The sequence below is a fragment of the Lactuca virosa genome, chromosome 3 (genome assembly GCF_052849685.1).
Source record: "Lactuca virosa cultivar CGN04683 chromosome 3, Lactuca_virosa_CGN04683_v6, whole genome shotgun sequence".
NCBI classification, from domain to species: Eukaryota; Viridiplantae; Streptophyta; class Magnoliopsida; order Asterales; family Asteraceae; genus Lactuca; species Lactuca virosa.
Window position 1 is genome coordinate 120,242,715 of NC_136428.1, and position 12,678 is coordinate 120,255,392.

The window sequence follows — 12,678 nt, forward strand, 5'->3', positions numbered from 1 at the left end:
AAAACTTAGAGAAAAAAAACCTAAAAACTTAAAGCTACAACCTTAAAAAAACAAACATGAAACGATTAAGCCTATTTATTAGCATAACATTTTTTAAGACCGGCTTTCATTGCCAAAGCAATTTCAAACTCCTCCCCGGTCGTCTGCGATGTGTTAATCGTTAGTATTTTGTAATCGTTATCCCTTTATTTCCGAAGCACTCTTTCAGAAGCAAGTTGCAAAATTTTGTCCATTCTATCTTTTATACCCTTCATATCGGCCCCTATTTCTTTCAACTCATCTGAATCTGACGTTTTGCCTTAACCTTTGCTTTTTGTTTTGTCCCTTCCCATTGGTCGGGAAGGTGGTGAAACTGGAACGGGTTCATCTTTGTTGAGGTTAAATTGAACACGAGCATCAGATGTAGTGTGGTGAGATTTAGATGTTCTTGAGAGTTTTAAACAATTGTCTGTATCGTTCCAATTTTATCGGATCTGTATCGTTCCTATTTCTTTCAACTCATCCGAATCTGACGCTTTGCCTTAACCTTTGCTTTTTGTTTTGTCCTATCCCATTGGTCGGGAAGGTGGTGAAAGTGGAAGGTGGTGAAAGTGGAACGGGTTCATCTTTGCTTTTTGTTTTGTCCTATCCCATTGGTCGGGATTCCCATCCTTTAGTCGTCCAGGGACGGATCTTCTTAAGGGCTAAGGGGGTTGTGCCCCCCCCCCCTGTTTTTTTTAACTAGTCCATGTACTATTGAAAATTTTACATATTAGACCTAAAACTAAAAAAATTGATTGTGGCCTCCCTTGTTTTTCAATTTTTATATTTATTATACTTCCCCCCTCCCCCCCCCAACTCAAAGGTTCAAGCTCCGTCACTGTAGTCGTCGCCTTCTCTTTTCTTTTACTTGTTGCTCGCGTGAGTTGAGTTTCTTGAACGAATTCCGGTTCAAAATCAAAAATGATTGTTCGTGCTTATGGTTGTGTTTGTTGAACAAACTCAGGTTGAGACAAAAAGTCAAACAGATTAAAATTTAGCTCTGGTTGTGATTGTGTATGTGGAAATGGTTGTATATGTCGTTGTGGTTGTGATATTTGTTGTGGATAATACAGAAGCATACCACCATAGTGATAATACGGAGACAAATAAATTAGTTGATCATACGAAAGTCTTGGGGTTGTGTGTTTCTAGTGGGTATTTTTTCGTTGGTAGATTTTTTGGAAGAAGACATGTTGAGAGAATTTGAGAAAATAGTTGGTAAAATATAAAGAACTATGAATGAGTTTTTTTGTAAAAAAAGTGATATGTATATATAGAGTTATTTATTTTCTACATAAGACTTGAACTCTTAGTCTATAGAGGAGACACACATTTTCAAACAGTTTTTTAGTCTTAAATTCCCTTTAGTAGTTATAAAAAATAATTGTTTTGTGATGAAATTGACTTCTAATCCTAAACATAACCTTAGATTTTAATTTTGTAAAAGAATATACAAAATTTTGAAAAATGCTTACAAATTAAGAGCAACTTCTCTAAATAATTTTACAAAGTTCATTTTACATAAAAAAAATATTTTTGGTTATTTTACTGATTAATCTTTTATAAATATAATTTTTAGATTTTATTCATTTCAAGAATATTTTTAAGTGTTGACCAGTAAGTGTTATTTTTTAAGTAAAGTGAGGTGTTGTTTAGAGAGTTGAAAGAAGTACGAGGGCTACAAGTGTATATTTGATTCACATGGGATTATCACCATTAACGTTCACGTTTTTCTTCTCACTGCACTGCACTCCACCACAGTAGTCAGTACACACTCAGCTCTCTCTTAAACACAACAATGGCGGCACCACCATCGCCACCGCCAACGACACAGCTACATCTCACACATTTTCTCTTATTCCTACTCCTCCTCTTCCACCTTTCTCTCCTCCAGGCTACACCACCGGCGAGCGACCACCCAGACCTTGCCCCATTGATGTCATTCAAAGCTTCCTCCGACGTATCAAACAAACTCACTTCCTGGAACAACTCCTCCGATCCATGTAGCAGCTCCTCCGCTTTCTACGGCGTCTCTTGCCTCCACAACCGAGTTACTAGACTCGTCCTCGAGGACCTCGACCTACAAGGCCGTTTCGACTCACTCGCTTCCCTGACTCAGCTCCGGATTCTCTCTCTCAAACGTAACCGCCTCACCGGCCCCATTCCAGATCTCTCTAATCTCACTGACCTCAAGCTACTATTTCTATCCTACAACCAAATCTCCGGCGAGTTTCCGCCGTCGCTACCTTCATTATTCGGTCTATATCGGCTTGATCTATCGTATAACAACTTTTCCGGTGAGATTCCGGCGACAATCAACCGTATGAAACACTTACTAACTTTACGCCTCGAGGAGAACCAGTTTTCCGGTTCCATTGGGGTGTTAAGCCTACAAACTCTACAAGACTTCAATATCTCCGGGAACCAAATTTCTGGTGAGATACCCACCGCACTCTCCGGGTTTCCCGAATCCGCATTCACAAATAACCGGGTTTTGTGCGGGCTTCCACTCTCCAACTGCACAGAACCCAAAATTCCCGGTATAGCCTCGCCGGTGGGTAAACCGTCTAACACTGTTGTCTCGTCTTCACCGAGCTCCATGCCTTCCACGGCTTCGTTACCTAACGATCATAAAAAATCAGGAAGCAACCACCATAGTAGTGGCAAGATAAGTACTTTAGCGATTGTAGCGATTATAGTCGGAGATGTTTTGGTTTTGGCGGTAGTGTCGTTAATTCTCTACTGTTACTTCTGGCGTAACTTCACCGGAAAATCAGGTACGACGAAGTCAACGTCTTCGCAGATTCTCGAAGGTGAAAAGATAGTATACTCATCAAGCCCGTACCCGAACCCGACGGCGCAGTCGGGTTTCGAGAGGGGTAGAATGGTCTTTTTCGAAGGTGCAAGGAAGTTTGAGCTGGAGGATTTGTTGAGAGCGTCGGCGGAGATGTTGGGTAAAGGTGGGTTTGGGACTGCGTATAAGGCGGTGTTGGATGATGGGAATGTGGTGGCGGTGAAGCGGCTGAAGGAGGCGGCGATTGGTGGTAAACGTGATTTTGAACAGCAGATGGAGGTTTTAGGGAGGTTACGGCACCCTAACGTCGTTAGTTTGAAGGCTTATTATTTTGCGAGAGATGAGAAATTGTTAGTCTACGATTACATGTCTAACGGCAACTTGTTCTGGCTTCTTCACGGTATGTTATTCTTGCCGTTATATCTTAAGAAATTTTAATTTGCATTTGTAATTGTCACTAAATTTTAATTTGCATTTGTTATTCTTGCCGTTATATCAAAACTTGTTAAAAGGATTTTTTTTAATAAAAGAATTATATAAATGATTTTTTGGCAAAATCAAATTAAGACTTGTGAATATAAAAACGAATTTTTGAAGTTTATGGCAAAAGATTGATAGAAAAAACAAAATTAAAACTCGTTAATAGAATATTTATGGCATACGGATGAAACGGTCAAAAAGTGAAAAGTAGAAAAGTATTATATTAAAGTTTGTGAAAGAAACAAAAAGAAAAAGGAAGCATAGTTTAGGGTGCCCAATCATAACAATCTTCCTTAATATATTTACAACTCCCGCTCCTTTCACTCTTTTTTGTCTACTCATTTTTGGCTTAATTTTACCTTTAATCATATCACATATAATATAAAAAGGTTGATGATTAGTTTATGCAACAGAACAATACATTTTTAACCAAAATATACAACGAAATGATTTTATTTATTAGTTCATGTACTCTATTTCCCTCTTTTTTGTCTACTCATTTTTTGCCTTAATTTTACCTTTAATCATATCACATATAATATAAAAAGGTTGATGATTAGTTTGTGCGACAAAACGATACATTTTTAACCAAAATATACAACGAAATGATTTTATTTATTAGTCGACGTACTCTATTTCAACTGATACCAAATTTACTAATTTATGATTAAAAATATAGTATGTTATTACATAAATTAATTAAAATATACTAAAAATAGGCTTATTTTGTTGCACCAATTTATTAAAGGTCTAATGATATAAAAACCTTTAAGTTTGTTTGGCAGAAATGTTTGGTTTTATCTTTTTTGTATTTTTGCTTCATTAAAGCTAACATTTCTGATAAAATTTAAGGACTTTAATGAATTAGGAAAAAAAAAGGTAAAAACGAAATATTTTTGTCAAAGCTAAGGGCTTTTAATGAATTAAAAATATGTAAAAGGTTAAAATTAAAAAAATTGCAAACTTTCAACTTTAAGAAAAATGCAAAAACATAACTAGAACATCTTTGTGAAACTTAAGGGCTTTTGGCATTAGGACTTTCATTAAAACATATAAAAAAAAGTATCATATCAAATATATTATTGTTGATGCAACAAGTGACCAAATAGTTATATAGGACTTTTTATTGCCTAAACTTGTATCATGAGGGACTGTTTATGTCACATGGTTATATTAAAAGGAAAAGTTTTGTAACAATTTGATAAAAAGATAAATATAAAGGATTTGACACTTCCAACAAGAGAGTAGGTTGCCCCCACCTTCTCTTGATCTGGGGAACTGCGATATCTCTTGTATTTATCTCTCTCTTACCTGTTAACCCCCACATATTTCTGTCTTTTTCCTTTCACACCCCCAACTTTTCCCTTTTTCTGTTTGTTCATTTCCCCTTTATGTTCAATCAAGATCCTCTTCAAGATTCTTCCGTTATAGCATCAACCACTCGTACCCTAATACCCTATCCTTTCAACTCCACCATTCTAACTTGTACCCCATGCAGTGAAAGTTGTACCTTAAGCATAAAAACTTGTATACTCATGGAAAAAGACATAACATGACTGAAATTCTCATGCGTGTTTTGTTTTTGTAACAAAATAGGTAACAGAGGTCCAGGAAGAACACCATTAGACTGGACCACAAGGCTAAAAGTAGCAGCAGGAGCAGCTAAAGGACTCGTCTTTATTCATAACTCTTGCAGATCTCTTAAACTCACCCATGGAAACATCAAATCGACAAACATCTTACTAGACAAATCCGGCAACGCCTGCGTCTCCGATTTCGGCCTTGCCGCCTTCGCTCCGCCGACCACCGCCCCGAAATCCGGCTACCGAGCACCGGAGCTTTCGTCAATGGATGCCCGGAAAACCACTCAGAAATCCGATGTGTACTCTTTCGGGGTGTTGTTGTTGGAGCTTTTGACGGGGAAATGTCCGGCGGTGGTTGAGCATGGTGGGACTGGGTACGGTGGGGCGGTGGATTTGCCACGGTGGGTGCAGTCGGTGGTCCGGGAGGAGTGGACGGCGGAGGTGTTTGATTTGGAGTTGATGAGGTACAAGGATATTGAAGAGGAAATGGTGGGGTTGTTGCAGGTGGCTATGTCGTGTACTGCAGCTGCACCTGATCAGCGCCCTACGATGAGTTATGTATTGAAAATGATAGAGGAGATACGGGGAGTTGAGGTGTCACCGAGTCATGAGTTGCTTGACTCGGTTTCTGACTCGCCTTCTGTATCGGATGACACGTGCCGAGCAAGTGAGTAGTTGTAACACGTTGGGGATTTTAAATTTTATGTTTTTATAGATTTATTTTGGAGTGTTGTAATGTAAAGTAGGGTGGTTTTATTTTTGTGTTAATTAAATTGTTGTTTGACAAAATTCTTTAAAAAAATTTGTGTCAGTTAAATTTTTTAATTCTTGGGTGTTTTGTCTTCTTGTGTTTTATTTTTATGGTTGACATTTATTATTTATGAGTTTATGGCTCGTCTTTATCAGGCATTGCTTTGATTCTAGCAACGAGCCCCTACCCTCGTTTGGGCACACAAATTGATTCTAGCAACGAGCCCCTACCCTCATTCAGGCACACAGACACTAAGACGATTGCTGTTTGGATAAAACTAATTATTCAATTTGATAATTTGGATCGGATTGTGTTGATCGGATTTTGGATTAGATTTCATCAAAACCGAATTATTATTTTGGATTTCGGATTGTTTTGGCTTATAAAATAAGAACCGAATAGTCAAAAAAACCGAATAACAATTTATTATTTATTTATTTTTAAAATAACAATTTATTTTGGATTTCGGATTGGTTTGGCTTATAATTATTTATTAATTTTATAAATTATTTTTTTTAAAAAAGTTTAAAAAGGTTCACCTAATAAAAAAAATTAATATGTATTTTCTCTCAAAAATGTTTTATCTATTAAATTTTAAATTCTAATATACTTTTTTAGTAGTTGTTTACAAACATCTAATTAAATATATGCTTTTACTATCTTTACAAAATTAAAAAAAAGGTGTAAATTAATAAAACCGTTTTGTTTGTTAGTTTTTTTCTCTGGTGTCATCTAACACAAAGTACGTTTAATTCATTAAAAAATTTAAAAAAAAACTGTAAATTAATAAAACCGTTTTGTTTGTTAGTTTTTTTCTCAGGTGTCATCTAACACAAACTATGTTTAATACGTGACAATGAAAAAAAAAACACAAATTAACTATATGTATAAGTATCGGTTACGTCAGGGCTTTGTCGAAGTTTGTTAATAGAGAATGCATATAAGGGTAATATAAGACTTTGTTGAAGTTTGTTAAAAGATAATGACTTATAAGGATAACATAGTTTTGCTTTTGTATACGTTTAGTTATTTATGTTTTTTTTTACACATATCATCATTGAACATGTTTAGATTGTTCACAAAATACAATTATGGCCGACTGATGTATGCTTTCCGGTCAACAATGTTTAGCTTTTGTACACATTTAGTCACTTATTGCGTGTATGTTCATCATGTGTTTGATTTTTCCAGAAGTTCAAGAACCGACTGCATGTGCTCATTTAAAAAAACCCAAGTTATTAAGTCCATATAGAGAAAAAGATTTGGTTATCTTGAGAGGTAATGGATCCGTATAGCTTCAAGAATGAGTCATGGTTTACGATTATGCATTCTATAAAGATTTGGGATATCCCGATTATGAGTTAACCTAGGTGATGCACAACCAATTCTTAGAGCGTCATCTAAGTTCCCCTATTCGTAGGGGTAGAACAAGAAGACTACAAACTGAATTAGGTTTAAGATTAATTTTTTAATTAGGTTTGTTTTTTTATTGTTCATATGCTGTCTAAGAGTTGTTAATAAAATTTCGGTTTTGACAGATTCTAGAGCTGAGAGCAGGCTTGCACTTATTAATAACTTAAACAATTTTTGACTATAAGACGAAGAAGTTACGACATAAGATGATCGAATTAGTGCTTGTGCGATGGAAACATACGACGGAGCCGAATCTCTCCCATGAGACAGAAAGCGACATGAAGCGTCGCTATCCACATATGTTTGTTGATGCATGATTTCGGGACAGAATCATCATAAGGGGAGATAATTGTAACGTCTGTGTTTTTCGCTAAACATTAGTTATAAAATATCTATTTACGTTAGTCAACAATTGTAATCTTTTATAAATAAATACAAGAGAATTATTTGAGTATATGTGATTTGTGGGTATATAACGTTAATAAAATACACTTTAAGAATAAAAGACTAATTAGGATGAATAATCCGAAACAAAAGTCGAAGTAACCGTAAAAGCGAACTCATGCATAAAGAGAACACCCAATTTGACTTCGTGTGAGGAAGTTATGATTTTTCGAAGTTTCACCATAGTAGTGTGCGACACAGAAGTCGAAATCAAAAATCGGTTGAGTGTTAGCCAAAACAATGTAAACGAGAGTCGAAGATCTCGTGGATATAGTTTTTGTTGGGTTTTTATAAAAACTAGTTTCAAAAACTACAAATAATAGCAAACGGAAGACTTGAGTTTTATAAATAACATAAACATTTTATCACCCACCAAGGATCATCTTGCAAGTAGAAGAAAGATTTGAAGCACAACCATAGAAATAAAGAAGAAACAACAACCTTTGAAGAACTTTGGGTCCTCTAGGGGAGACTTGAAAGTTGATGGAGAGAGGATGAACCATTGAGACACCAACAATGTTCCAACTTGATGTAATGTTATTTACAACTCTTAAGCTTTAAGTCAAAACAAGATAATGACTTAAAAGAGGATGCAAGCAACAATTATCTTCAAAGTGCAAGACTTGAGAGGATATGGAGAGGGAAGGAAGAGCTCTCGGATTTCATAGGAAAGGAATGACCAAGATTGAATCCACTCTCCATTATTTAAAGTAGAATGTTAATCCAAGAATCCTTAACCATTAAGCTCTTTAGACAACTTTGTCCCCAAGCATGCACCATACTTTGAATTCTTTTGATTAAACAAATAAGAAAGCCATGTTTCTCTTTTTCCTCATGCATGGCCGGCCATGGAGTAAAGAAAGGAAAAGAAGAGTTTATATTTTATAAACTCAAAGTTTATAAGATATAAACTTTATCTTTTGCTAAAAGACAAAAAGGCTTTCCAAGTCCAAAATGTTGTACACGTCTTATTAATTCATACCTTATGAAATAATGTGTTACTTGTATTGTAAAATGATTATTTCCTTCAAATAAATATTTTCCCAATTTATTATAAGAGTTTATGAATATTTATTAAAATCAATTTCTAATAAATTGTATCAAGTTGTTGTTATTGTGACCCTTAGGATCATATGTTATTTAGCAATATCATTTTAATATGACTCTTGAGCATACTAGATCTTTCAATCTCCCATTTGCGCAAGACTCATATCAAGTTGATATAAACAGTGGTGAATGTCTAACAACATTTCACTGCCTCCAACAACATATAACATTGTGCCATTCAATCAACGCCCAATTCACCAGAAGCCCCAAGGCTACAATTGGTGTATAAGGTAAGTTTGTCAGTTATCCCTTTGCTACATACATCATGTTGAACATGAGATATAGATCGCAGTCAATCTCATATAAGTGTTCAACTTTACATCAGGCCTTAGATGTCTAAATCTCAACGAATAAGAGGAACAAATCCCATCTTGACTACATACACCTCTTGCATGGTTCACATCATGCCCGATAATAGCTATTATAACTGCATGTTTAAAAACAACATTTGACTACATCAAAGCATAACATTCTCCACACTCAAGTCCCATATATGCATCTCAGGTGTTAAGGATATACATATATTACCTTTATCAAGTATCATTCATGACAACGATCCACAAAATGATCTTGAACGGGTCAGTCCAATACTTGCTCTCTAGCAAGTACCTATGAAACTGGTTACAATGCTTTGTCAACCATTCCAATTCATATTAGTCTTAATTTATTACTGTTCCCACAATAATAACCGACCATGGGTTTTAGAGTGAATAAATTTACTCATGGATTAAACATGTTAATAAAGAACACAACAAATATTTAATGAAAATATCATATGCCATATATATCATAGTCATTACAATAGATGATGTTATAATGTTCTAATACTCAATACTAATACATAGATGAAAATCCAATCACTAGAATAGCGAATTACTATTCCTCAAGCATGACCTTCAAACTTGACTTAAGGAAGGGGCTTCGTGAAAGGGTCCGCCAAATTTTGATCAGTGTGAACTTTGCGAATACTAATTTCACCTTCTTCAACTTTATACCAGATGAAGTTGAATCTTCGGCTAATATGCATGGTCTTCTTGTGTGATCTGGTTCTTTTTCCAAAGCAATAACACCCTCATTGTCACAGAAAACGTCTAGGGGGTCCTAAATGGTAGGGACTGCCCCTAGATCTCCAATGAATTTCTTCATCCAAGCAGCCTCTTGTGCAGCTTTAGAAGCAACAATGTATTCTGACTCTGTAGTGGATTGTGCAACAACACTTTTCCTAGAGCTTTTCCAAGATACCGCACCCCCATTGATAATGAACACATATCATGATTGTGATTTGCAATCATCTCGATCAATTGTGAAGGAAGCATCAGTGTAGCACTTTACACTTAAGCTTTCTTCCACGCCTCCATAGACGAGGAACATATCCTTAGTCCTTCATAAGTACTTGAGAATGTTCTTCATAGCTGTCCAATGACTCTCCCCTAGATTTTGTTGGAATTTGCGTACCATGCTCATAGCATAAGCAAGATGAGGTCTTGTATAGTTCATGACGTACATGATGGATCCAATTGCAGAAGCATATGGAACATCCTTCATCTTGTCTAGCTCAACCTTTGTGCTAGGACATTGAGATGAACTTAGTACTGTGTCATGCGCCATAGGTACAAATCCTCTCTTAGAGTTTTGCATATTGAACCGTTTCAACACTTTCTCAATATATGTACCTTGGATTAAACTTATTAATCGTTTTAATCTATCTCTATAGATTTTGATTCCAAGAATGTATTGTGCCTCACCTAGGTCCTTCATTGAGAAGAACTTTCCAAGCCAAGTCTTTACACCTTGTAAAGTTGGAATGTAATTTCCCATGATTAATATGTCATCCACATATAGGACCAAGAATGTCACCGAGCTCCCACTAGTTTTCATGTAAACACAAGATTCATCTTCATTTCTAATAAAACCATACTTTGTGATTTCATCATCAAAACGATGATTCCAGTTACGAGATGCTTGTTTTAACCCATAAATGCATCTCTTGAGCTTACACACTTTATTAGGATGCTTTTGGTCGTCAAAACCTTCAGTTTGAACCATATAGGCATCTTCTTCCAAGTGCCCATTTAGAAAAGCCGTTTTGACGTCCATTTGCCATATCTCATAGTCATAATATGCAGCTATTGCAAGTAGTATCCTAATAGATTTAATCATAGCGAATGGTGAAAAGGTTTCATCATAATCAACCCCATGAATTTGAGTGAATCCTTTAGCAACAAGTCTTTCTTTGAATGTGTGTAAATTTCCATCCATGTCAGTCTTCTTCTTGAAGACCCACTTACTTCCAACAGACTTGCTAATGGGAGGAAGTTCAACCAAATCCCAGACTTGATTTTCTCTCATGGATTGCATCTCTGTGTTCATGGCTTCAAGCCATTTGTCAGATTCGGGATCTAACATTGCATATCGATAGTTGATGGGCTCATCAATATTCATCATCATGAAGCAGTCGTCAATGAGAAATCCATATCTCTTAGGTTCATGACTAGTTCTACCGGATCTGCGAACGCCTTGTGTTTCAACAGGTTGAAGGAAAATGATATCTTCATCTTCAACAACCTCTTGTTCAGTACTAGTGCCAAATAAAGCTGCATCGGGTTGAGGTTCTTTATCTTCTTAAAGTTCCACGCGCCTCCCACTTGCCTCATCCATTAGAAACTTGCTTTCTAATAATTCAGCTTTTCGTGAGACAAATATCTTATTCTCACTAGGAATGTAGAAGTAATATCCTAAACAATCTTTAGGATATCCTACAAAGATGCATTTGGTAGATCTAGGCTCAAGTTTGCTTGAAGTCTCTTGTATGACATAAGCTTCTCAACCCCAAACTTTCATATAAGATAAGGATGGAGTCTTTCCATACCACATCTCATAAGGTGTTTTCTTTACCTTTTTAGTTGGTGCCATATTCAAGATACGGGTTGCAGTGAGTAAAGCATAACTCCAAAATGATAAAGGAAGAGTACTTCGAATCATCATAGATCGAACCATATCAAGTAAAGTCCGATTTATCCTCTCAAAACACCATTAAGATGTGGTGTTCTAGGTGGAGTGAGTTGTGAGATAATCCCACGACTCCTTAGATGGTCTTGGAACTCTTGGCTCAAGTACTCGCCTCCTCTATCCGAACAAAGGATTTTGATTGTTTTGTCGAGTTGATTTTCAACCTCACTTTGAAACAATTTAAACTTTTCAAATGCTTCATGTTTATGTTTCATCAAATACACATAACTAAAACGACTAAACTCATCAGTGAAGGTGATGTAATATCTTTCACCATATCTAGACATTGTTTTGAAGGTACCACATACATCAGTGTGTATGATGCCCACTAAAACACTCGCCCTTTCATTTGTTCCAAAGAAAGGGGATTTTGTCATATTTCCACATAAACAAGATTCACATTGTCAAATGACTCAATGTCATTTGCCCCCAAAAGTCCACTCTTTTGGAGTTGAGATATACGCTTCTTGTTTATGTGTCCAAGGCGACAATGCCATAGATATGTTTGGTTCAAATCTTTTTTGAGCCTTTTGGTGTTAACATGATAAAGGGAATTATTGTTTTAGGTGTCATCTAGGTTGACTTCATAAATTCCATTTATCGATCTAGCCTCAAAATAGAATATTCCATCCAAGAAGGAATGAATATTATCATCAACAGATTGAAAATTAAAACCAGATTTTCTTAAACGGGAATCTGATACAATATTTCTAGTAATAGAGGTAATCAAACACACATTGTTTAATGTTAAATACAAATCAGATGGTAATTGTAAATCAGAATGTCCTATTGCTTGGACTGCAACCCGTGCTCCATTGCCCACATGCAATACCATCTCATCGGTCTTCAGTTCCCTACTCTTTCTGAACCCCTGCAACGAATTACAAATATGAATTCCACAACCAGTATCAAATACCCAAGTTTTATATGAAAAAGTAAATAGTCCCATTTCAATAATGAAAATGGATATACCTGAAGGGCCTTCCTCGACCTTCTTGTTCTTCAACTCAGCAAGGTACTTAGGACAATTCCTTTTCCAATGCCCCACGACACCGCACTCAAAGCATATGTCATCT

The 12,678-nt window shown here is 36.0% G+C and overlaps 1 protein-coding gene across 1 annotated transcript; it reads left to right on the plus strand.

Moving 5' to 3' along the window:
- The first annotated feature begins 1,747 nt into the window (after positions 1-1,747).
- Positions 1,748-5,703, plus strand: LOC145166484 (putative leucine-rich repeat receptor-like protein kinase At1g68400). Its single transcript, XM_079085470.1, has 2 exons — positions 1,748-3,215; positions 4,892-5,703. Exons 1-2 carry the CDS (start codon positions 1,820-1,822, stop codon positions 5,551-5,553), a joined length of 2,058 nt encoding a protein of 685 aa, XP_078941596.1. The 5' UTR covers positions 1,748-1,819; the 3' UTR covers positions 5,554-5,703.
- The last annotated feature ends 6,975 nt before the right edge of the window (positions 5,704-12,678 follow it).

Coding starts and splice junctions, on each gene's coding strand:
- LOC145166484 (XM_079085470.1), top strand. CDS start 1,820: ATGGCGGCACCACCATCGCCACCGCCAACGACACAGCTACATCTCACA. Junction 3,216..4,891: donor CTTGTTCTGGCTTCTTCACG/GTATGTTATTCT, acceptor GTAACAAAATAG/GTAACAGAGGTCCAGGAAGA.